The sequence below is a fragment of the Aspergillus affinis genome (assembly GCF_023601865.1).
Source record: "Aspergillus affinis strain CMG 70 chromosome Unknown NODE_90_length_157425_cov_88_179500, whole genome shotgun sequence".
Classification (NCBI taxonomy): domain Eukaryota; kingdom Fungi; phylum Ascomycota; class Eurotiomycetes; order Eurotiales; family Aspergillaceae; genus Aspergillus; species Aspergillus affinis.
The window spans coordinates 118,963-143,730 of NW_026515871.1; the positions used below are offsets into that span (position 1 = coordinate 118,963).

General features: G+C 50.8%; 9 protein-coding genes across 9 annotated transcripts; 2 read left to right on the top strand and 7 right to left on the bottom strand.

Annotated features, from left to right (window-relative positions):
• Positions 1-463: 463 nt before the first annotated feature.
• KD926_011182 (uncharacterized protein) lies at positions 464-1,681 on the bottom strand (the record flags this gene model as incomplete). Its single annotated transcript, XM_053103437.1, has 1 exon — positions 464-1,681. One exon carries the CDS (start codon positions 1,679-1,681, stop codon positions 464-466), a length of 1,218 nt encoding a protein of 405 aa, XP_052953224.1.
• A 129-nt stretch (positions 1,682-1,810) lies between these two features.
• Positions 1,811-2,777, bottom strand: KD926_011183 (uncharacterized protein; the record flags this gene model as incomplete). The annotated part of the gene is made up of 3 exons (XM_053103438.1): positions 1,811-2,323; positions 2,378-2,560; positions 2,613-2,777. 3 exons carry the CDS (start codon positions 2,775-2,777, stop codon positions 1,811-1,813), a joined length of 861 nt encoding a protein of 286 aa, XP_052953225.1.
• A 2,515-nt stretch (positions 2,778-5,292) lies between these two features.
• On the top strand, positions 5,293-5,742 carry KD926_011184 (aegerolysin type hemolysin; the record flags this gene model as incomplete). Its single annotated transcript, XM_053103439.1, has 1 exon — positions 5,293-5,742. The coding sequence occupies one exon, from the start codon at positions 5,293-5,295 to the stop codon at positions 5,740-5,742; it is 450 nt and encodes a 149-aa protein (XP_052953226.1).
• Positions 5,743-6,709: 967 nt separating this feature from the next.
• Positions 6,710-7,790, bottom strand: KD926_011185 (uncharacterized protein; the record flags this gene model as incomplete). Its single annotated transcript, XM_053103440.1, has 3 exons — positions 6,710-6,872; positions 6,971-7,461; positions 7,518-7,790. 3 exons carry the CDS (start codon positions 7,788-7,790, stop codon positions 6,710-6,712), a joined length of 927 nt encoding a protein of 308 aa, XP_052953227.1.
• A 437-nt stretch (positions 7,791-8,227) lies between these two features.
• Positions 8,228-14,241, bottom strand: KD926_011186 (Arabinosidase A; the record flags this gene model as incomplete). The annotated part of the gene is made up of 14 exons (XM_053103442.1): positions 8,228-8,620; positions 8,674-9,162; positions 9,210-9,361; positions 9,409-9,518; positions 9,565-9,648; positions 9,697-10,211; positions 10,259-10,422; positions 10,486-10,706; positions 10,980-11,167; positions 11,243-11,295; positions 11,987-12,765; positions 12,816-13,634; positions 13,681-13,844; positions 13,891-14,241. 14 exons carry the CDS (start codon positions 14,239-14,241, stop codon positions 8,228-8,230), a joined length of 4,482 nt encoding a protein of 1,493 aa, XP_052953228.1.
• A 3,286-nt stretch (positions 14,242-17,527) lies between these two features.
• KD926_011187 (uncharacterized protein) lies at positions 17,528-17,938 on the top strand (the record flags this gene model as incomplete). The annotated part of the gene is made up of 1 exon (XM_053103443.1): positions 17,528-17,938. The coding sequence occupies one exon, from the start codon at positions 17,528-17,530 to the stop codon at positions 17,936-17,938; it is 411 nt and encodes a 136-aa protein (XP_052953229.1).
• Positions 17,939-19,435: 1,497 nt separating this feature from the next.
• Positions 19,436-19,762, bottom strand: KD926_011188 (uncharacterized protein; the record flags this gene model as incomplete). Its single annotated transcript, XM_053103444.1, has 1 exon — positions 19,436-19,762. The coding sequence occupies one exon, from the start codon at positions 19,760-19,762 to the stop codon at positions 19,436-19,438; it is 327 nt and encodes a 108-aa protein (XP_052953230.1).
• Positions 19,763-20,291: 529 nt separating this feature from the next.
• On the bottom strand, positions 20,292-21,669 carry KD926_011189 (glycoside hydrolase family 88/105 protein; the record flags this gene model as incomplete). Its single annotated transcript, XM_053103445.1, has 3 exons — positions 20,292-20,378; positions 20,467-20,897; positions 21,042-21,669. 3 exons carry the CDS (start codon positions 21,667-21,669, stop codon positions 20,292-20,294), a joined length of 1,146 nt encoding a protein of 381 aa, XP_052953231.1.
• A 441-nt stretch (positions 21,670-22,110) lies between these two features.
• KD926_011190 (cytochrome P450) lies at positions 22,111-24,737 on the bottom strand (the record flags this gene model as incomplete). The annotated part of the gene is made up of 5 exons (XM_053103446.1): positions 22,111-22,523; positions 22,572-23,715; positions 23,877-23,982; positions 24,035-24,179; positions 24,566-24,737. 5 exons carry the CDS (start codon positions 24,735-24,737, stop codon positions 22,111-22,113), a joined length of 1,980 nt encoding a protein of 659 aa, XP_052953232.1.
• Positions 24,738-24,768: the final 31 nt, after the last annotated feature.

Sequence of the window (24,768 nt, forward strand, 5' to 3'; positions counted from 1 at the left end):
TAATTTTATTGGATATGATTGAAGCACGGAGTAATGCAGGCAGGTATTCGTTGCTGGATCTAGTCAGGTTTGGATGGTGGTGCATCAAAATAAAAAACTCCATAGAGTTTCGGGTTTATATCAATTGATTATCAATTTTTTCTTCAAGAACCGAGAACTGACAGTATAGAAACTGTAGGATGAGCAAGAGGCACTCAAAGGCGGGGAAACCTATGAAGCTGTTACACGATGAAAATAAAGCATCGGCAACGTCATCGGAGATAAGAAGACCGCACGTCAGCCAATCAGTGGCCATAGGATCATCTTCAGGCATTCACATTACATAATTCAGGCATCTAGTTGAATCCACCCTAAAACTGCCTGAACGGGAAGGTGTCTGGAGCATGCCTGCCTGAGCGCCTTGGTGCCTGAGTGCCTTCCCGGAATTCTCGTCCGGGTTTACTTCTCGCATGCCGCGGTTCCATCAAGAAGACTTCAAAACAGTCAACAATTTATGAGTCTTGTCCATATTCTTCATGACCTCTACAATCTCAATAATACTGCTGCCTCCTTTGTGGCTGGCATGGCCTTTCCAGGTGCTGTCGATCTTCTCATTGGCCTTCAGCTTCAAATATGCTTCCGGGTTACCCTTGCCCTTCAAACCCTTCAGCAAGAGGTTGAACACAAAAGCAGCAGGATCATCCTCGACCCGGTGTGGAAGCAGGGAATTATCGAACTTGTCCTTTCCCGGTGTCACGGTCACCGTGCCGTCACTCTTACCTTCCGGGTTGATCTTGTTGAAACTGCCTTCGGTGAACAGACAATTGGACGTACCGCCGCTATAAACAGTGATCTGTGCATAGATGGGGTCGATCTCTTCAGCGGTCTTGTTTGTGGCGGTTATCGTCAAAGATGTGTCGCCCTCTTTAAACGACGGTTTGTCAGTTTGATAAGTGAGCTGAGGGATTGGAGGACTCGGCCAGTCTTTGATCAATTTTGTGACCGTGTCGTCGATGAAGTCCTTTACTGGGTTCGGGGTTGGGGGCTCCTTATACAGTTGGATACCGCAGACAGACAAGATCATCAGTACAACCCCCGCCAGCGCTAGAACGACACCGACAATAGGAGGCACAGCCGTCAAAACGGAAGAGGCAATCAAACCAACGTCGACAAGAAGCGAAACCCCCTCAACTAGGACAGCAAGAATCTGCACAACTACAGAGAGGGTGTTGATAACCTTGCATGCTGTGGTTAAATCCTTCCAGTCGTGCACCAGGGAGAAGGTCATGGCAGCGGCGACTCCAGCGCCTAAAGCAATGCTAAGTCCACGCAGTGCTTTAGTTGTGAGACTGAGCTCTATGGCCGTCTCCTTCACCACGGGGCCCGATGGTATAAACTTGGGCTCTTCTGTGAGTTTCTCGCTCCACGTTTCCAGCTCCGTTGGCGAGATCTCCTCGATAGAAATAATTTCCACCTGTTTGATCCGCTCACTGACTGTAATTTTGACTCCGCCTTCCTCTTTCAAGACCGGATCTCTGTCCGCAATTGTCACGGCCAGATTGTCGTCACTCAGTGAGGTCTTGCTCAGGCGTTCGTCAAGCACCATTGATGTCTTTGCCTGATCCGCTTCTGTGCCTTTACTCTCACGCCAGGCCTCCCACTTCTCAACGGCACTGCTAGCTGCTTCGACGACAACCTTCATTGTTTGAAGTACCGTCTCAGCTCGCTGGCTGTCAGACATATCATCTCAAGTCAGAATCGCCCAAAAAAGACTTAGCGACTGCATAAAGAGGTATTCGATCTGTGAGGAACTGTTAGCGTGGTGCTCTTTTCATGGATTGCGTTCGAGTACGTATAACCGAAAGTACTTAGCGATCCGTTTCAACCCATTAGGAATATTCTCCGCGACTCTATCAACGACGGAGCTCGCAAATTGAAAGAGCCTGGTTCCGGAGAGCTTTTTTGTGATTGGTGCCGCAGCCTGGAGGTTAGCTATCTGTTGCGGAAGCACGGCCATCTTGAGCATAATGTTCTCAGCCTGTTTCTTTGCGGTGTCGTTCTTGTTAATGGCATTCTCCTCGAACTTTCTCAAATCTTCGACCAATTTCGTGGCCACCTCCCCTGTAAATTGGCTGTCCTGGGCCAGCAGAAGCTCAATGAATGTCTTCATTGTATCGTACAGATGGTCTTTGGCTAGCTCATCCTTGACCTGCTTTCCACGGACTTGGTGAGTGGTCTCATCCTGCAGGAGTCTAAGGATCCGATCGAACCAGGATTTGGCGAGGTCTTTGTCTGGTTCTAGAGCGTTGAAAAAGCTGCAAATCTTGTTCACATCCGTAGCCATCTAGGTAGTCCGTCAGCAGTTGATTTGCTTCGAACGGGGATCAGGGAGTCCTACGTGTCCTCCATTGATAAATCGCTTGATCCGATCCTTTGTCTTGACCTCCACCAACAGTGCTTCGGCGAGAGCTACTGCTTCCGACTGCTCCATGTCCAGTTTAAAGTGCTCTCTCACCGTGCACTGAGAAGCTATTTTATTCAGGGCCACATACCACTTCGACTTAGCCAAACACTTGGCGTCCTGTTTGACTCTTAGCATGATAGAAAATATCAAACGAAATTGCTTGACATACATTTCCTGCCCACCAGTACCGAATCTTCTCGCAGTCAGGATTGGAGAGATACTTTCTGTACTCAGAATTGGCGCCAACCATCTGCGCAATGAATGCCGGGGCGTAGGTGTCGTGGAGAAAGGTCTTGACCTCGGTCGGCAATTGACTTTTTAGTTCAGCAGGCATTGTCTTGTCTAGTGACTCTTTGGATCACGTCCACAATAAATGCTCGCTTAGTGATCTTTTCTTTGAGCACATTGGCGACTTCACCTCTATAATCTGAGTAGAGGTAATGAAGTTAGGGCAAGCCTGCCTTCTTGAGAAATGAGTCCAGGTAAGCCTAGAAGCTTCGCGAAGCCAGCTGTCTCATGATTCGAGCGCGAGATTTATCGGTGGCAGACTATAGTCATCCATCAGCCTTCGGACGAATACAGAACCACGAGATAAAGAGAAGATATCTACCCTATCAAAACGAGACTGAATATCATCACCCAGATCAAAGACAGCCATGGCAACACTAGTCAAAATGACTCGCTCGAGCTGCCAATCGTCGAACTCAGGCTCGACCGGCAGGTCAACCGGCTGTACGTTTACCAGGCCTCCTTGCTCCTTCAGGTCCGTCGCGATGGGATGGAGATAGGCCTTGCGATGAACCAGCGCAACTTAGTCAGAGGGGCCCCAAACGCCAACGTCATCCGCGACGTCAATGAGCTTGGTGCAGATTTCTTCGGGCTTCATGTTTGCCTTTCCGTTAAGTGCGATGTGAGAGTATGTAGTTCTGTGTTTGTATGTCTGTGATTGTTAAAGAACCTTTCAAACGAAGGAAGATGGCCCTTTTATCTCTATTTTGCATCAGGAGACGGACTGGTTTGCTCTTCGATCGGTCTCTCCGGTCTTACCATCCTCCCAACCATAACCTATGGCACAGCCTGCTACCCAGCAATAGGCGATAAAAGCTTAATCTCACAAACATTACACAGACGACTCCGAGGAATAGGATCGTACATGCAGCCAGCCACTGACATATACCGATCAGCCCCGAGATGCTCAGCTAGCCGCTGACGCCCGCCATATCCCTCGAGAACTCACAACGATGCGCCCCGAAGATGTTACTCGATGATAGTCATTGACGTCCAGATGTACGAGGGAGGGGTTTCTCGACATTCGGCAGCTCGATCCGCCCGATTGAATCATCATACATGAAATCAAGCAAGTGAAGCACATAAACTCATGGTCAAATAAAACAATCAAAATGGGAATACTTGAAATTAGTCCGGGATACCATGTACATAGGAACCTGCATGTATCAACAGTGTTTGCTCAGATGGCAAACATTGACATGGAGATCTACTCCGCAATGTGGCGCCAGCTAGGAATCCACGAATGCCGGTCATCTCGGTAAATATTTGCCACAAAGACCCTGAGCTGGGATTGTAAATGAGACGTAAATGTATCTCGTCACAGCCACGGACGTCATGTTCGCGCATGCCGAATACTCAAGAGTTTGACATTCAGCTCTACCGGAAAAGGCCAAAGGCCGAACTGTGACATTGTCCTTTTATTGTTCTCTCTGTTTGTTTGGATAAGTGGTTGGTTGCCTGGCTTGTGGCGCAAGAAGAGGAAGAAATGGCTGCTTACGAGGACAAATCCACATTCTAGGCGATGACAAGAAATGACAACCTCGAGATGATCTACAGACGGGCTGAAGATCTCGGAGATCTTCGGTGGATCACATGGGGCTTACTGGCTTGGTGTGAGATCGTTGAGGTATAGCAACGATCAAGGCGTCGGTCGCGGTCCAGATCAGCCATGGCGGGTGTTGGCAGCATACGCGTCTAGTCAGCGAAAGGTAGATATGCAACCCCAAAATGTGGCGTAAGCTGGCTCTATTTACCCCGCAAAAAGAAACCATGCGTAGAAACGCTGTACAGCGCTGCTATTAAGAGCACACGTTTGTCGGGAGCTCGGAGGATATTGTCTGTGAAGTTGGCGGTTGTATTCGGAGCTGATAGTAGTGGCTAGAGAGTTTTCCCAGCGGTACAAGAGTAAATTCAGATAAAGTCTATATGAACTTCGATGGGTTGCCTCTACGCTTGGTTCTGAAATCAGCCATTGCCACCAGTATTTACATGGCCAACAACTCCCCGTGGGGAGGCTGGCTGAGATGAGGGCGCCTTTTCAGCTAAAAACTGTGGCAAATGCATCCCTGTACGTCTAGAGCCTCTCAGCAGGACAAGGAGCAAACCAAGCTCATTGATCATGCCTCACACCATTTCTTAACATAGAAATCGGATCTGTTCGGCATCATCACGGTGGCTGGCGAGATGTTCCCGGGTGTCTTTATTCATATTGCTGCTTCATTGGGGCTTAGGAAAGCTCGTGCATCACCGGCGCTGACCCTGTATCCAGTTCCTGATCGTGGACGGTTTAATAGCCTGTGATCATGTTTTCTTTAGGCAAACATCTTGGTTGGGCCAAATGCGAACGGTATGACGAGTGAGTTGCTGCAGAGGAGAGCTTCGCTTGCGTCATATTTTCTCTACTAATTAGTAGGATATCTGGGGCATCGCACATATATAAATCGTCTTCCTACCGTCGAGAAGACCATGCAATAGACAGACTCTCGTCTTCTTCAAAGCCTACCAACACTTCCTTCTAAGACACTTTTCCAAGTCAGCCAAATATTCTCCCATAAATCACGATGGACACCCCACCAGCCCCAGCATCCGAGAACGAGTACACCGAGATCCGACTCGAGAACAAAGCCAAATCCGGCACCCTCAAACTCGTATCCATATCCTTCGAACACGGCCGCATGTACCAAGAAGGCGACCGAGACAAAGAACTCAACCAATCCGACGTCGAGAACCACGAGATCAACGCAGGCGACTTCTACGTTTTCCGAGCCTGTGGCAAGAAAGGCGCCGCAGTAGGAGTAGAAGCAACATTCAAACTGAGAGACAAAGATACCGGAAAAGATGAACTATCCATCTACTTTGTCAACCCCTGGGGCTCTGACCCGAACGACCTCCGAGTGTCAGATGTATATATGGACCCTGCCTGGGGTGGGAAGATCACCGTCTCTGGTGGCATTGGTCATAAGACCGGACCCTTGGGGGATGTTACTGTGCAATTCAAGAAATGGGCATAGATCCAGAGTTTTATCCCCAGGATAGGGCTCTAGCAACAGCCCGGCGGCTCGACATTGTTTCGGTGGTTTTGTATTTATCTCCAAAACTTCAATGTAGATTTTCCCTTCTGAGAAGGTTTCCCTGTACTAGGATGCGAATGCAGAAGCTATTATACATGCCACTATTTTGCCCTTGGCTGCAGCATCATCATCAGCCGCAGTATCTGTCTTTTCTGCATTAGTTTCAGTCACGTATGTTGTAACTTGAAGTGAAGCAAAAAATATCACATAACTAATAAACGTGGATATGCGCGTGTAAGCAACATTTCTCTTGTCAGCTATACAATAAGATATGGACCTTTGAAAAACCCGAGAATATTGGTTTATCTTCCTTGGCCATGGCCATTTCTTCTCATACCCGAACTGCACTACCTACTGACCTGCTTCTTTAAAAGACAACCAGACCATCCTACAGCAGTCACTACCAAGCAAACAGCACCACAACCGCCACAAAACGAAGGTTGGGAGGCCTATGCTCCTTAGATAGAAAGGTCAACATACGTAATCAGATAACCAGCAAACATGATGAATGAATGTAAAGAATGGACCAACTTTCCATGCCCGCAGGATTATGAGTCTGGATGGTTAGTTACTATTAGCCGAATAGACACCGACTCACACGACCATCCCCACACCTTAAAGCGTTAGGCATTAGAACAAGCCACACGTAACATCAAAATGCAAATTCTACATCAGAAATTGAACTCAGTCATGCCAGATATTGAGCTGAATAATTTGCTGGAAAAAAAATAAATTCAAGAGGGTATCTCAAACGCCAACCCTAAACTACACCACTTAACAAGGTGCGGTTGCTCCCACCAATCCTTTCAATTTTGAGGCAACAGTCAAAAAGGAGAGAAAAGAAGGAATAATAAGACCTTAGATGGAGGTGATTGATCGCCATGCTAGTCCAGCAAGATAAAATCTCTTAAGGAGATCCACACTCCCACCCCCTCTGCAACGGCCAACTATCAGACGTCGGAATCCGAACATGCCCTCTCACCGGAGGCTGAGGTAGACAGGGCGACCTCGGTTGAGGCGACTCGGTAGACGAAAGAGCGGAGTATTTCTTCGAGGAGAGGATATCAACTCTATTTCACATAATGTCAGCAAAGACATGTTTCAATTATCATATCCCCCATAAATCAAGAGAATTACTGAATATAAATCTAAAAGGAGGAGAACTCACATCAAAACCAACGGAAACAAACACTCGATCGCATAAACAAACCGATCCAACTCTCCAGCGACACTGACCGCGCTCTGAGCCGTGACCTGCCACGAATAAGTGACAGCGCGGGTAACACCAACAGCACAAAGACTAGCCAATCGAAGCTCCGTGGTTCTCAACAAATAGCGAAAGACAGAACGAGTAGATGATATCTTCGGCGAGAGGTCACGGGCCTTGTGCAGGAGACGAATGAGAAAGAAGGAACTCCAGGATTCGACGAGGGCGATGGTGACGAAGTAGCCGACGTGAAGATAAGAGATACGGTGTTGTAGGGGATGTTCTGATGGGGATTGGATGTCAAGGAGGCGCGTGGTGAGAATAGCGAGCCGAAGACCGAGGATGGCGAGCATGAGGAGCCAGAAGATGACGAGGAAGGTGACTTGGGAGCGGTCGCGGAGCGTGTGCGAGAGGATCTGGTAGCTGTAGAAAGAAAGACCGGCTTCTTGGATCTATCCAGTATTAGTTCGCCAAGTCTCAATTGGAAATCAGTCGGAGGGAGGAATACCAGCCAGAAGACATCAGCGAACGCGCTGCCGACCATACGATCGAGAACCGAGTGGCGCGAATAATAGGCAAAATAACATAATCCATTCGCAGCCGCACACGCAGCAGAGACCACGATCGGAATATAACTTAACGGACTGGGCCGAGTAATCAGCACCGCCCAGATCCCGAGTAGGGCCGTGAACAGTCCAATGGTGCTGAGAATGGACCAGCTGAGCTCGAAATACGAGACGTCGTGCACAGAGCCGGACGAAAGATCCATTGCCACAATCATGAACAGATTTCATATTCTGCAACATGCTGCTGCAGAATAAAACACGGACAGCTGTCAAGATATAGATGTTTTGTGCAAGAACGCAAAGCCCACGGGGCAGCGGGATCGGCGCCGCCGACGGGTATGATTGATGGAAACACCCCGCCACGAGTGCATATAATCTGGGGAATTGGACCCTTGCGCCAATGACAGATAATTGTCGACAGACTTCGGAGGAACTGGCGGATGGCCGTGCTGGAAGAAGCATTCTGACCGTTGATCGGGCGGGCGTGTGGAGGGTATGCATCATCCATCTTAGTGGCGGCCGCACGGACATGAAGGTTTCCAAAGTCTTATCAGACGCAAAAGAAAAATAGATGATCCAAAATAAACAGGATAATTATTCAAATCAAAGTGTACTCTATCACCAAGAATTATATACATGACCCTATCCCCACCTAATTAGCAGCCAAAACAGCAACCGACCAAGCGGGCAAAGTAAACGAGAACTTCCCGCTCTCCGCAGTGATGTCCTTCTCCGACGGCGTGACCAGCGTCTGGGCGTCCGAATTATAAGCTTCCGGATCATCATCCGCCACGACGGTCAACTTGCCCGTCGACAATCCGTTGATCGACACGCTGACATCCTGGGTGTCCTTGCCAAAATTGGCCAGCTTCACGTAGTACGTGTCGTCGGCGCTCGAAGCGACCCAGTAGACGGGCCCGAAAGCCGCGTCGGACTTGACTTCCTTAATGGTGTCGCCGCGGTTGGCGGAGAACATTTGCTGGACGTAGTAGCTCGTGGATTCATGAACCATTTCGGGGGATTGGGTGAAGGCGATGAGGTTGGGCTGGAGTCAGGTGTTAGTTATCATACATGAGAGGCGAGTGGAAGGAGACGTACCGTCCACTGGGTCGAGTTAACCAGCTGCAGGAGAGGAGCGTAGGCGGCCATCTTCACGACGTCGCTGTTTCTCTCCAATCCGATCATGAACACCGCTTCGGACACGGCACCCTCCATATCGGGCCAGTCGCCCTCCTGGCGAGAGTACTCGCCGATAAAGTAGGGCACGGAGCGGTCATTGTTGTCGAACTTGTTGAACTGGGACACGAGGCCCTCGGGCGTGTTGTAGTTGTGCCAGTCCAGCCAGACGCCCTCGGGAAGTTTCTCGGGCAGGCAGGAAGAGTTATCGGTGCTAGCGATGAGGGTCAGGTCAGGGTAGGCTTCGTGAATGGCGTCGTAGTAGGCAGTGAAGCGCTCGGCGTAGGATTCGCAACCACCGCCAAGGTTGTCTTCGTTGCCGATTTCCACGATCGTCACGTCCCAAGGCTCTTTACGGCCGTTGGCAGCGCGCTGACCGCCGTAAGTGGTGCTGGAGTCGCCAAGAACGTACTGATCTGGTTAGTTACATACATAGTAGGGAGGGGTGGCGGACGTACTTCGAGCTCGTTGAGAACTTCATCAATGTACGGCTTCAAGGCGTCGCCGGTGAACGGGGTGTTACCCCCAGACTCCAAAGAAAAGCCGGCATAAACATCCAAGACGGGTGTGAGACCCAGATCTTCGCACCAGTAAAGATACTCGTCGAGGCCTGCACAGTCAGCAAAGTCCAAACATTGGCTAATTTATCGAACGCACCAAGTCCATCGGTGTTGTAGTACTCCCAGGTTCCAGGACGACCGGGACGTTCCTCGACGGGACCGATTGTTTCATTCCACTTCCAGCGGGTTCCTTCATCGTTGCCCTCCCTATGCCTGTTAGCTTGGTATCAACAACGTTAATGCAAGTACTCACAGGTTATTACCACCCGGGAAACGAAGGAAAGAGCCCTTGATGGCGTCCAAGCTCTTAGCCAGCTGAGGTCGCAGTCCATTGGCCCTAAAAAATCAGCTTCATTCTTTAAGATCAACCAGAGAGGGCACGTACCGCGACTTGTAGGTCTCCGGGAACAGCTCCACGAATCCGAAATACAACGAGGATCCCTGCACATCGCTACCATCGACCGTGATCTCGTAGACAACCGCACCGTCAGGTGCCTTCTCCGTAGGGAACTTGACCGTCGCCTTGGTGAATTCATCCGCCTTGGACTCCTGGGAGAAGGTCTTCGACGCATACTCCGTACCGGTATAGTTTCCAACCAGACGAACGGTGAGGTCGCCGGAGAACTTGCCCTTGATCCAGAAGGTGCTCTGGAACTCGGAACCGTCCACTGGGATGCCCCAGTAGCCCTCGTTGGAGAACCCGACCTGGCCGCTGGCGTCTTTGTTCACGTCCAGACGCAGGGTGTGCGGGATGGCTGTGGTGAGCGGGTTATCCGAGTCTACGGCGATCGAGCCATCTCCGATAGAGCGCCACGCGGTGAGGTCTGGCGAGGAGCCCTGCAGACCGTTGTTGCGCAGCATTTGGCCATAGATACCGCCGTCGCCGGAATGATTGATATCCTATGCGCGGTCAGATGAGCCCTCGTCTAATATGGCAGTTTACCAACCTCAAACATGAAGCCATAGAGCAGCGAGCTGGAGGAGTTGCCTCCATCCTTAGAGACCTCCAAGGAAAGACCGCTAGCTTGCTGAACCAGAGGAAGCAGGAAAGAAAGGGCACCGAGGCCCGAGAGCGTCGAGAAAGCGACCATGGCGAATACACTCTTGTTGCCTGTGCATCATTCTGAATGAGAAATCCACGAGGCTTTTATAGACACGATCGGAATTAACCGACCTCGCTCAAGAATGAGGGACGGGAATACATCGGAGAAGACAGCAGCAATCAACCGAGATGTGGAGGTCTGGGGATGTGGAGGCCCGCAGCTGACGAGCAGGAACAGGAAGGAGAGGGCGCATTCATCTCCACGCTGAAGCTGAGCAGTTGACCGAATTAGCCGTGCATGTCTCCGGAAAACCGGTTTGGGTACCTGACCAGGTTTTCTCCGCGACAGACATCTGAAATCGTACGATCGTGACGATCGTGACTATTTCGGTGTCGTTCAGGAACCAACTCAGATCTCAGCTTCTGATCGTCACGAACTCACGATACACCGTCGCCCCTGAAATTGATACTATTTTCACAGTCAACTAGCGGACAAGCTTTGTGGCTGACCAGCCGTGAAGTAGTGGCCTCTACCAAAGACGCCGCCGTCCGCCATACTGTCTTAATCCAAGAAGGTACCACCAGATCAAGCCATCAAGCCAGCCAAGAAACCCCATCGGGCAAACGGTACAAGAAGCCACGCGAAGCGACTCTTCAGCGAGGCAGCAACGAACTTGGCATCGTCTACTGCAACATGACGTTGGCCACGCTTTTTCCCCTCATTTCGGCTCCGCATTTTGACGCGCACGGCAAAACCCCGGCGGAACTGAGCTGCCAGCCAGTCCCGTGATGAGTAACTGTTTGAGTTCTGGGACTAATATTCAGACAATAATGTTAGACCGGGCTATTGTAGAAACGGGAACTCAACGGACGATCGCCGATGACCAACCAATGCTATTTCTGACAGCGAGACAAGCGACGTGAACCGGGCCGCAGCTAACTCTAATGGTCGGATGGTCCGAGGGACAGGAATCGATAGTTCATGTGGGTAGACGATCTTGGTTTGCTATTGGGGGTAGCATCCCGGGATAGTAACGGCCGAGAGGACAGAGAATGTAGAATATCGCGCATTGGCGATGATGTTGGATGGAAGGAGGATGAGGAGGACAGAGGAGACCGAAAGACGGCAGACAGGCGACCTTATGCAGCACTGCTGACTAAGGCGGTGCATAACTACTTACATACCCCGACTAAGATAATGCAGGAGTTATCCTACACACTCGAATTGATCTACAACCTTATGAGTTTCTGAGATTGAATGCTACATGAACATAATTTGTCATGAAACTATGGAATATCTAGAGGGAAACTTCGTACCTACTAATCATATTGAATGAGAGCTCCAAGACATATAAGACGACAGTGAAAAAAGAAGAAATCGATGATATTATCAAATGTTCATTTCTCTACCGTCTATTGTGTCTGCATAGATGATGGGAAAAGGCTGATTGTATAAAATCTATTCTCCTACCATGGAATCTACTTTCAACCATCTCGCTACAGCAACATCAGCCCAAAAAGTAACATCTCAAGACCCCAACGCCGCCTAAATTAAAATAATTACCAAACCACAAAATCCAAAATATTAAAGTCACCAGGACCAAAACCCGAAACCAAGACTATTGATACACACTCTTCTCATCCGGCATCTCAACCTCCCCCGCCGAGAACGTACAATGCCCCAAATTCCCCTCCAAGGGGACAGCGCCCCATTTAACCGGCAACATAGCCACATCCTCCCCGTAGAACTGGATCTCCGCGATACGGTCCCCGCCTAGATAATTCGGATCAAAGTACGGATGACACGCGGCGGCGATCGCGAGACTACAACTCCCCGCGATGGGCATGCCGGACGCGAAGCGCCGCCAAGCGAGGCCAAAGACACAGAGAGCGATGAACGCGGCGACGGCGACGGCGCTGACAATCGCGACAGGCGAGAACCCGCAGGTGACCAGGTCTCTGGATGTGTCTCGCGCGTGGTCAGCGGTGTAGGCTTCGACAGAGACGAGGAAGAGGCTTTGTGAGATGAGCCAGTGCAAGACGGCGGAGGCGAGGAGGAACGGGAGACCGTAGTAGATGGGCAAAGACAGGAAATAGGAATGGCGTTGCGAGACCTGTGGAGAGGCAGAGATGCGGAGCCCACTGCGACGGACGGCGAAGCGGCTCCATTCAGCGGCGAGAGTCATGGCGGAGAGAAGCGAGTTGGTAGAGAAGTAGAGCATGGTGAAGATGAGCTGGGCGACGTTGGCGATGATTATGTTAACGCCGATGGTGGTGGGCCAGTAATCGCCCTTGATGATGGTTTGGCCGGTGGCTTCTCCAATGGAGGCGGTCCAGACACCGTTGCTGTGGTTCATCTCGCTGAGGCCGTAGGCCAGGAGGCCAAGACATACGCCGATGGCGACGAGCCAGCTGATAAGTATCAGTAAGGGTTACTCGGGGGTCACAGGGAAGAGACGTACACGATCACGGCGAATCCCCATTTGGCAAACGAGGCGGCAGAGATCCATCGCTTGCCCTTCTGCTCGAACATCACCGGCTTATCAAGAGCTTGATAGATGAGCAGGCCGGAGTTCAGCTCACCAACGATCGCTCTGCTGTGAAAACATTTATTCTGGGTTGACGTGTCCGGCCGGCTCAGGAACGAGGCGATGGAGTCCCCAACGGTCAGTAAGGGAGAGTCTTTCGTGCCGAGCGCGACATAGCCCATAATTCCGGCATTAAGAACGTTAAGCACGATGAGGATGATCGTCATCGTGAGAGAATACTCCAGTTTGCACTGCTGAGGCAGCTTCTCCGCCAGACAGTAGTTCACCTTATACTCGCGGGTAGCAGTTTGGGCAGTCCAGCTGTCCTGGTTAATTCGATCGTGAATATCCGGCAAATACACATCGCAATCCTTATCCGCGTCTCCAGGACACAGCCAGCGATAGGGATCAGCGCCGGGCTGAGATAACAAGAGGTACTGCATCGGACTGAACACGCTCTGGGAATAGAAGAACTCGAAATTGGGTTCTTTCACGTCATCCGTAGCGACCAAGAGATTGCCGTATGTCGCTTGGAAGGTCCTCGCGTAGGCATCCACACACTGAGAAGCATCCAAGCGCTCGAGGGAATCATTCCGAGCCTGCTCATACAGGCCCTTGAACGACGGTCGATATTCCGTGCCAATATCGCTGATCTGCGAGGATTTCAGGTCATCCTGCCCAAGGATCGATCCTTTACCAGCAAAAACATTGTAGGCGTGCGCGGATTGCGTGGCGAAGATGGTGGCATTATAGCTGTAGTCACTGAGCAAAGGTCGGATGACGCAATCGGGGTGCTTACAAGAGATGAAGCGGAAGCGCGGTGAAGGCCAGCGCGATCCACAACAGACAGCGCGGAACGGAGACATGAGCAAGGTTGCGGACACTCTGCACGCCGATGTCCAGCCAGCGGCCATTGCGGTGTGCTCGATCTATGTCGCATCTCGTCGGAGCAGACAGGCATTGCTGCGAGGTCAGCATTCGTCTAATAGATCAGCATTGGCCTACATACCATGCCATAATTGCTAGCGCCCAGCAAAACAGTGGCCAGCACGTTGATGAGAAAATGAATGCCGACGTTCAACCGCTGCACTTTCTCACAGTCCCCTTCATACAAGACCCCGCGACCCTTCTGAACCTGATTGCTCGCAGCCGCCCAGATCAAAGCCACCAGATTCAGCACGAGAACCACCAGACTGGCCACGAACGATAGAAACAGGATGAACCGCCAGCTCCCCGCCCAGACTCGCAGCTGACTCTTTCGCCAGCCGGGCTTGTTCTCGAAGGTCAGGTTATCGGCGCTTCCATGACGGTCGGATATCCGAAGGAGTTCTGTTTCCTGGTGAACGAGGCCTTTATGCATGGTCGGATGGGCGGACGAGTCCGAGAGCGAACGCAAACGGATCGTGAGAATTTGTCCATTTTAGCGAGATGGTGGGTTTTATGAGAGGCCGATACAGGGGATGGATTACAGTGAAGAAGTCGAATGGGGCTGAGGAAGATTAGCTGCAGGTTGAAACACCCAACGGGGTAGGGCTGATCATGATTGGTATCTGGCTTTTGGCCCGTTCGTTGGCTGGGGCATTTTCATGATGATGCTCAGAAGATCTTCACGAGCTGTAGGAACGAGGCAGATGTATCGCGGAAAGTGAACTGAGACTCGAGAACGGTTAGAGCAGAGAAGGACCCGGTCACATAGATTAAATTTCATACTATTCCACCTTATACCTTTCCAAATCTCCCACAGAATATTTCCAATTGACAAGGTTCGCCCTCTCAATTTGGCCCCCTCCAACAGATCTCGTTCCTTGGCATGCAGAAAGATACTCGATCACGATAATTATAGCCTGACACAGCCAACGCTGTTCGACCCTGAAACAACCCCAGATCCTGCAACTCTTAGCACTTACCAGACGGGGAAGGGTTCGTGGCCCTGTCGGGTCTATACTCGAAGAAGATGTAAGTCTTCATATCGCCCCGGCGGATTGTTGCGACGATGGACTAAGCGGGTTAGTGCGTGGGCATTTGGCCCCAGTTGCAGTGGCTGTTCAGAGGTCTGCGCTTTGCAACCTGCAAGCATTGTAGGGTCGGGGTCGGGTGTGCTAGTCCTGGTGTGGCAGTTGTTCGTATGAAGTTTGGATTGTACCTTTTGTACTTTGTAGGGTGGGTTGTAGAAGATCTAGATGAGAGCATAGTATGCCGCCAGCAAGATCGTCCACATGTCGCACATTCCAGTCATTAGATTCTATTTCGTCCGTTCATTAATATTCAAATATAACACTTACCTAATAGAACAATCATTTTCGACCTATTGATGCCTTTACCAAAATGCGACCGACAATATATAACAACAACCGACCTAATTCTTCCGCGATCCAGACAAACTAGGAGGCACCCCACGCAAAGCGGGACACCTACCTAAATACCTAAACTATGCAAGAATGTATAGCAGGACCAAGTAAAGGTAGCTCCCTCTTAGCAGAATATATATTGCAAATCATTGACGTCATTTCCTGCGGATAATCACCGAAAAAAACCCGAGAGAAGTACATATGTACACAATCCACTGCATTTTAACCAAGTTACAAACACACCTTATCAATCAAAGAAACAATCAACCCTGTTGATCATCCATAATCCTAAAAAAGTAACCAGCCAGCGAACCGACCAGGATGCAGTGGCGAGTGATTAGATCCCGTGGTGCGTATTGATGCCCAAGGCGATGCCGCATTGGAGAGGACCAAATAGCTGGAATACGAAGTATCGGATAGAAGGAACCTACCTTAGTATGTAGGTAAGTAGGATGACTGCCACATTACGTTACATTAGGGTTCTCAATGTGACGCAGTAGGATTCTTCAGGCTCAAATGGAGCTGTGGCGTGATGGATATATATAAATCGTAGAAAAGTGACAGGGAGAGCTGTGGCTGAGCCGCGGATGTATGTATGCATAATTTAGGCGCATTTGGTGGATACGCATACGTACAGAAGGTAGATGCCGAAAGGCAGACAGGACAGAAAAAAAAAAAAAAAAAAAAAAATGGAAAGATAGTACTCCGTATGAATAAATAAGGGCAGATGAAACAAGCCAAAAAATAAAGAAGAAGGTTATGATATCACAACGACCCGTCGGCAGAATGTCTTAGCCACATTCAATCTAGAATCATTTTCTAGTCCACAAACCAGAGAGGAAGAGAAAAAGAAAACTCCACGAAGAGAAGAAGAGACCCACTTGGGTAATTGATGCTACTAAATGGCAGCGCAAGAAAATCATCCAACCCAGCCAATTTACACCGTACGCCAAACCAAACTCATCCCGATGCTTAAGCTCCGTCGCCGAAGAACAAAACTCGCAGAGCAGAGAAACCATAAATAAAAAACGCCAAGCTCCCGATCCGACCATGCAATATGAAGATGTTCCGTGAAAAATGTTCTTGATGTTCGTCGTCGGTCATGGGTATCAGGCTATCGAGAGCCTTTAGCATCCGAGCCTTTGGCCTGTTCTTTTTCTGCGCAAGTCAGCATAGTCGATGACTCTCGATGGAATGGAAGGTGAATACCTCTGACTTGCTTGATCTGCCGGATGGTGTCATTGTGAATTTTGGTCCATTGTGCCTGGTACTGCGCCAGGTCGGGCTGGGTAGAATCTTTGCTCTGAGCGGAGGACTTGTCCATGATGAGGCTGACAAGCAAAGAGACGGGCAAGGAGGCTAGGCCTTGGCTGTGGCTGATGCTCAATTCAGGCTGAATGCTGAGGAAGGTAAACAACGGAGCGAAAACAATGAGGCCAGGAAAGCAACGACTATTTATCCTCACGTCGCCAACACCCTCCTCATCCACCCCCCAAGCACGCAGCCATGTGGTCCTGTCAGAATTTTCTCTACCGGATTGGAACCTCGTCTAAACCGTCCGTCTTAATTTCGAATTATTGAAAATACAGAGGCCAGAATGATTCCCGTGCCTCTGCCGGGATCATCGAAACTTCCCTTGCATTCGGGAAGCCAGGACGAGCGAAGAGTGGAACGGCAGCAACAAATGCAACGCCCCGATTGGCCGGGGAAGGGCAATTCCGAGGGCGAAGGACAAACGCAGGGCCGAAAATAAGTAAATAACACGTAGTTCGCAGGTTTAGGTTGTGTGACGGTCTGTCGGGATGCCAGGTCTGGCAGTCATTGGTCGCGTAATGCTCCGATCGTTAACGCGGATGCAGTTCCGGTCGATAGTGGGATCCGGGTATTGGGCACCGATCGGTCTTCTCAATTTCGGTTGACCATCGACCGTCAGTGGTAGACTGGCCGTGGTGGAGTGGGTGGATATGGGTGGATGCGATGGTCCTGTATGGTTGATCTGATCTGTGGATTGCAGTGGGTGGGGAGTGCTTTCGTATTGATAACATCCGATGGATATAGAGGCTCTATATATAGGGATGTCTGAAACATTTGTCTCGTTATTCTCTGCGGTACCTGGACCTGGATACCTGGACCTGGCTGCCTGGGGTGAGAAAACTCAGCCCGTCAGTCAGGTAACCACACCGCGACATGCTGTTTAAAAGCAAATCCTCCCTCCACCCGAAAAACAATAAATAAACTAATACACCGCCACTACACCGCACTCCGTACTCGTAGCCTCACCGCCATCCGATCAAGCAAATGGTCAGCGCGCGGATCCGCGGCGTTTCCTCCGCCGGCGGTTTGGCCAAAAATCCCGACTTTTGTCGTTGGACACCGTCCCCACGGAATGGTCATCCCTGCCGTCCACACAGCTGGTCGCTGCCCGTGCAACGTGCCGCTTCCCTGTCCCCAGGGTCCGGCAGGATCAGGGAAATTGCTGTTTCGTTCAGCCTGGTTTGGTGTTCGGGTGCAATCCTCCGTTTTGTAGGCACATATGACCGTCTGACTCGCGCTGACTGGAGGAGGGAGGAACGGCTACGTCATCCGGAGGGTTCTGGCGCTACCGGCGGATGGCTTTTAAGGAGAACCCTCGATAGTCTGGCATCAGCTAGGATACCTGGTATCGACGACGACGACGATGATGATGACAATAGCGATAGTCGCATCTGATTCGATGATCGCAACTCAGCCCGAAGAATATCCGATTGATGGCGTGCGCGCTCCTGGATGCCTTCGCGGGAATACTTCCCCGTATCTAGTGTATCTAGCGACTGCTAGTCTACACCACGGAGGATGGAGGGGCAGGAGGGGCAAGGAGGGGCAATCCTCACAGCAAAACTACATGACAAACAATCCCCTCTGTACGGAGTATGTCCGTACGTATGTATGTACAATGGTGTCATAACGCTGCCCAAGTGCAGACCAGCGTATTCCCTGCACTCCAAACACTTCCACCAGATGACCTGCATCCCGACCAAGACGCGAGCAAGCGAATATCCCACGCACCGCGCAATGCGCCTGCCAACCGGCATGTTATTTCCCTGCCCTCCGATTGGACAGGTCGATATGATTGCCACTCGGCCAGCATGTGCCTAACCCCCCTGTCGATATTGACGCGATGACAGGCACGGTGACAAGCCGCAGGGCCGGAGGGTCAGGTAGCATTGCCGAGCGGTGGGAATATACCGGGATGCAGATGTCACAGGCAGGCCTGCATGGAAGGGACATGGGGATTGGGGATGTGGCGGTGAGCTGACTAGGAGGTCTTGGATTTAGGTTATTTACCAGAAGGTGTAACATGACCTTTCGAGCAATTTGAGAATAGACAGGTTTGATATTAGCTGCTTCCCCGCAATGGCTCGTAATCAGAGCCTGAACTATACTACTGTCGAATAAATATCGAAAAAGGCGAACAAGAATCATCAACGAAAATAGTCAACATGGTTGGATTGACACCGCTTCTTGATACCCCGCCATTCAAGGAGAGTGATTGGAGTCGTCATTTACCATCTCATTTAGACCCGATTGAATCTTGTCGGGAATTGTCATGGTTGTTGAAAATACGGTCAACAGAAGATAGTTGAATTACAACATTTCCCAGAGAATGGGAGCTTAGAAATCGTACTCAGGCGCTGTCTAGCATTCTCCTGATAAATTCGATCCCATAATCAAGGAACAGGACATAAACACCCAAGCCTCATCTACTTGCCATTTGAACGGACCAGAAATCAATAAAGGTTAAATCACTTGACCATATCTACGAGATGTTGAGAAAGAATAGAGCTCTCAACATGGACTCTGGATGGCCAACGCGTGTGAATAACTATAAGAATACTTCACTTATTCAAAAGCCTGACATCATGATATACGGTGTAGGCATCTGGCGTACAGTACACCTCCGCTGAATCAAAAGACACCGTGCCCATCATTACCAACTAGAATAATCCAAGTTTACACACCATGACATAACGATTCAGAATTAGCAATAAATGAAATTTGCGATATCATTATTTTCACCACGTTAAAGTATAATGTAACAGAACCATCCCATATCGTATCAGCTAAAGCACCATATTTCTTCCCAATAGTTAACCCATAAACCAGTTACAAAGTCCGAATCTGTCAGTTTACCCTCAACCCAGACCCAAAAAATGGGGAGAGATAAGACTATTCAATAGGAAACAACTGCTCCGCATCCTCCAACTCCCTCTCACCCTGCTCATGTTCCCGTCTCCCCGACTCCCTCCACGCCTCAGAACCCGTCGTATTCCCAATCATCTCCACAACAGTTCCTTTCACCGAGTGATACTGGCCGGTGACTTTGCTGGGATGTTCAGGTCCGGAGTCAGAGCTCGCATCGCGGGTGGTGGGAGAAAGAGTTTCTTCTTGGTTGGAGGTGAGAGGGTCGCGAGCGGAGGAGGATGGGTTATCGGCAGCGGTTTTAGAGGTAGGGGGGTTATTGAGGAGGTCGGTTTGGCGGGTTTGAGTGGGCATTTTCTTTTCTTGGTTCTTCTTTTTTGGAAAGAGTTGAGTTTTGGTGGTGGTCTTGGAGGGGTTTGTAGGAATTCGGTATTTTGATTTGAGGTCAATTTGTGATTAGACGGTTTTATTTGACTTATATGTATGCCAGAAAGTAAAACGATAAAAAATGGTGTGTAGAATCCGGGGTGTGAGGTCTGGGGATGGGTTATATAAACCCAATGACGTATTTGAGTGGTGAGTGGCAAGAAAGCATCATACCTCATCATCGACCACGAGCATCACGAGAAATGAGAACCATGGAACTTCATGGTCTTCTTTGTCCGAGACAGCAGGCTACTTTATCTGGTACGGACTCGGGAAGAAACTTTATAGAAAACGAATTGAAACTGTCTGTAGATTGGTTGTGGATCACTCATCTATATGGAGATGGCTTCTAAGGTAGCTAGCTATGTTCATGTCCCTTGTATTGTGTATGTGCATTCTTGAAAAGCAAAGATCGGGCATGTGGGAAAGTAAGAATGATGTTGAGTATGACTGGCGTTTAGTATCCTTCCAGCTCATAACTGGCATACATAAACGGCCCGGCACCTTTGATGTCATTCTTCTGGATCGGAACAGAGACATAATACTAGATCGAGTTAGTCGACTGCACCAAAAGTCGAAAAGAAAAGAAAAGAAAACACCCAAAAAGACGAGGATAGGGAAAGGAAACTCACCTCAAACGACCCATTACTACTCAAACTCCCGACCTCAACCGTGCCCTCCCAATTCAACGTGCCATTGTCATTCTTCCCCACAAACTCCTCCAGCAAAGTCTTGTACCCCTTATCCGCGGCCCCCTTGTAATCCTTACTCTTCAAATACCCCTTCCTGATCCCCTTAAGGAACCCATAAGTGAACATCGCACTCCCACTACTCTCGATATAATTCCTCGGATCCGAGGGGTACGGCTCGTCCATGATCAACCACCATCCGCCGGATTTATCTTGGGCTGCTTTCAGCGCCTTGGCGAGCGCTTGGAAGCGTCGGAGGTTTTGTTTCCAGCCGCGGTGAGATCGGGGGAAGATGTCCAGGATGTCGAGGAGGGACATGAAGTACCATCCTAGCGCGCGGTTCCAGACGTGAGGGGCGGAGCCGGTTACGGGATCTGATTTATTTCATCAAGGAATTAGTACTGCATCACGGACATCGCATTTTGCTTCCCCGTGGAAAATAATCAAAACGGGGGGAGAGGCAGGACGAATAGCCCAGAAAAACACCGAATTCCAACCATAGGAAAGGGAGAACATACCAGCCCAAACAGCCACCTTCGAATGATCATACCCATGCGCCAACAACCCCGACTCCTTAACTAGAGTATGTTCCTCGATCAAATCAAACTGCAACATAATATCATCCCAAGCGGTTTTATTCTTCGAGTCAAACCAAGCAGTCCACTGCGCATAGAAATTCGTCGACATATAAATCCCATCCAACCACATCTGATTCGGATACGTAGGCATGCGATGCCATAACCCCCCACCGGCATTGCGGGGAGTAACGTCGATCTGGTGACGTAGGGTATCGGCCGCGATTTTATACCGCTTGTTACCCGTTCGAGCCCAGAGATTGAGTAGATTGGTTCCGATACGGAGGTCATCGAGAGACGTTTTCTTGGTGAGATTGTAGTCATTCAGCTCGCCTTCGGGAGAAATGACCGCGTCGACCTGCGAGGTGATGAAGTTAAGCAAGGACTCATCTTGGGTCTTGTTGTAGGCGAGCTCGATGCCTCGGTAGAGGACCCCATTGGCGTAGTTACGGGACTGAGTGACCGATTTGGAGAGGTACGAGGTGGCCATCCATTCCGTGTAGTTATTGGTAGAGGCTGCGGCAGCGAGGCCCAGGGTGAGGCTGACCCCGAGGAGGGGCGGGAGGATCATGATGAATGAATACCAATTGCTTCTCTGCTGGCGAGAAAGAGATAAAAATGCAATTGTTTATTTTCTGGTGTCCTAGACAAAAAGGTACGACCCACCACAGGGTTATATAGATAGCTCGGGTAGAATATCCTCAGGAGGTGCCAAGCCCAAGACACGGGAAAATAAGAGAGCTCCCCCTCACGGAGAAAATCGACCACGAATCATTCTTCCAGCTTGGCTGACACTGAATGGTGGAATCCATCAGTCAGTCTTATCCGGCGGATAAGGAGCGTGGCTGTGCAGGCATGGCATGTCGGGGTTGAATAGATTTGTTTGGGTAGATTTCATTAGTAGAGGTACGAGGTAGTAGCAGTCAAAGTGACGAGTGTTGGGTACGGTACAACAGGGAGATAAAACAATTTGTTCGCTGAATAGTGCGGAGAAATCACATCACATGTCAAACTAATGCACAGCAACCTGGGTCCCATTCCTCGAACACAGGGTTAATGTCAAGCTTTCCTCCCACGGCCGTGGGTCACGACTCTCCAGCACGGAAAACTGCTGCGCCAAGCGAACCGTCACGTATCCGGCCTCGGTCAACGCATACTGCTGGCCCACACAGATCCGAGGGCCCCCGTTAAACGGCAGATATTCCCACCCCGGACGCAGCGTGGCCCATCGCTCCGGTCGAAAGTCCTCCGCGTCAGGACCATAAAAGTCCTCCCGTCGATGCATCGAGTAGGTGCTGTAGCCGACGACCGTGCCTTTCGCTACAAACACCGGAGACTCGCCGTTGGGGCCGCCGCCGACGGGCAGGATGGTGTCGGTCACGGCCACGCGACTATTTGCAGGGACGACGGGGTGCAGGCGAAGCGCTAAGATGACGTCAGTGATAAGCGGAGACAGGGATCAGGGCAACATACATTCGTTCATGCAGTATTTCAGATAAGTCAAATTGCGCAGCTGCTCGTATGTCGGCACTCGTCCATTCAACGAGGCGACCTCCTCCTGCAGTTTCGCCCACACGTGGGGATGCTTCGCCAGCATGAAAAACATATTACTCAGTAATGAAGCGGTGGTATCGCGTCCCGCCAGCAGGACATTCATCAGCTCGTCGCGGATGCGTTTACGATCGCCCGTTTGCTGCGCCAGACCCTGCAGGAAGAGATATTTCTTTTTCTTATCGGCGTCGTCCGCGCCGTCCTTTTCCTCGTCATGGTGCTCGCGATACCGCAGCGCCTTGTCGACAAACTGCTCGACCAGCTCATGACAGACACGATTGCAACGCTCGGCGCGACGGTCAGGGAACAGCTTGCTGAGATGCCCGATACGCGAGTTGTGGGCGATAGCGTCTTGCGCGTAGTTGAAGGCGGTGGCGAAGTCGCATTCGTTGTCTTCTTCCGGCACGGGCGAGCGACGCTTCTTGAGACTGTGCACGCTGTGTCCGAAGAGAAACTCGGTCGCGGAATCGATGGTGTAGCAGAAGAACAGTTCCTGGAGGTCAAAGGTGCGGCCGTCGGTCGGGATCAACGCCAACAGATCGCTCATCAGCTCCTCGAAGACTTCCAGATGCGCGACCTGGTCCTTGCTGAAGTTCGGGCGGATCATGGCGCGCGACTGAGCCCAATGTTCGCCGTCGGTGGTGAAGATGCCATGACCGAGCAAGGGACCGAAGGAATGAATGCGATTGCCCAGACTGAAGTCCTTGAACTTCAGGGAGAGGAGGGTCTTGACGTTCAGCGGGTCGCGCGTGGCGATGATGCGGGTGCCGATGCGTTTGGCCCTGAAGGTGTTGCCGTAATCCCGGAAGTTGGCCAACCCACGTTCGAGGAAGGTATGCTCCCTGGCGCACTTGATGCTGGTGTAGACATTGTCGATGCCGAAGATGGGGTCCTTCATGTACAGGGACGGGGGAGGTTCGCAGTGGTTCTTCCGGGCGATGCGGTAGTGAGTCCATTTGCGCTGCAGGAGAGTGACGATGTACAGGGCCAGGCAAACGGCGCCGGCCAGAATCAGCATGGACATATGCGGGGGGTCCATGATGCAGACAGGGACGTTAACATTCAACTAACTGCAGCATACCGCGAATCCAGGGGGGAGACATGGGTAGAAATAGGCGACATAATAGACGACCGGGCGGCTTCTGAACGGAGATCTTCGGCAGCGGGGGGGTCAGTGCACTAGTATTCATTCACTCCATAGGAGAATCGAGTCGGCGAATATCAGACTTCGAGGCGCACATTCTCGGCCAGAAGGTTGGCCCGCGGAGAGTCCGACGCGGGCAGTCCGCATCCCTTGTGACTGTCCACAACGTCACCTCTCTCTCTGCGATTGCTGGTTCCGGGGGGGGATGACTCAGCAATCGGCCTGCCTCGGCCTCGCGTACGGTCCAATGAGAAGTCGGCGGGACCCGCGGATGGCTGAGTCATCCTCGGTGGCATCGTCGGGCGGATGAGGCGCCACGCTGATTGGCTGGTGATGACAGTGGCCGCCGGCGGACCGTCGCAAGCTTCGCCGGATGGGGCCTAGCGCTGCAATGTGCGAGAAGCAGGGGTCAACAAGAACAACTTGGATAACTCATAAATAATCAAAGGTAATCATAAAAACATCTCGGATACGTTCATAGCCGGCACGGTTTCAAATCCACTCGGTGACTGAATACGGACGAGATGACAATGGCTAAACAGGAATCATGATGCCCTACATAAATCCGGCAACCCGACCATCCGTCTGCATAACTGTTCCCATCCGACATCCGTGCTCGCCCTCATCGCATGCTCATTTCTTTCCGGCCGGAGTGTAGGTCGACCCCCCGCTGCCATTGTTGTAGTAGGTGCTGCCGTTGGGGTTGGAGTAGTAGTAGGAGCCATTGCTGTCCTGCTTAGCAGACGTCTGTCAACCAGAGCGGAGACCCTACCTGTTCGAGTAATGGTAGCTGTTGGAGTTGGACGCGCTGGAACCGTAGTCGCGGGAGCAGTAGTGGTTACCCTGGCTGGTGAGAATCCCGATGACTGAGCGGGAGTTCCACGGCTTACCTGGCTGTTGGTGCCGGAGCTGGTGTAGGAGTATCCCTTGCCGGAGCTAGACATGATGATGGTAGTGGAGTGTTTGGTTGATTCG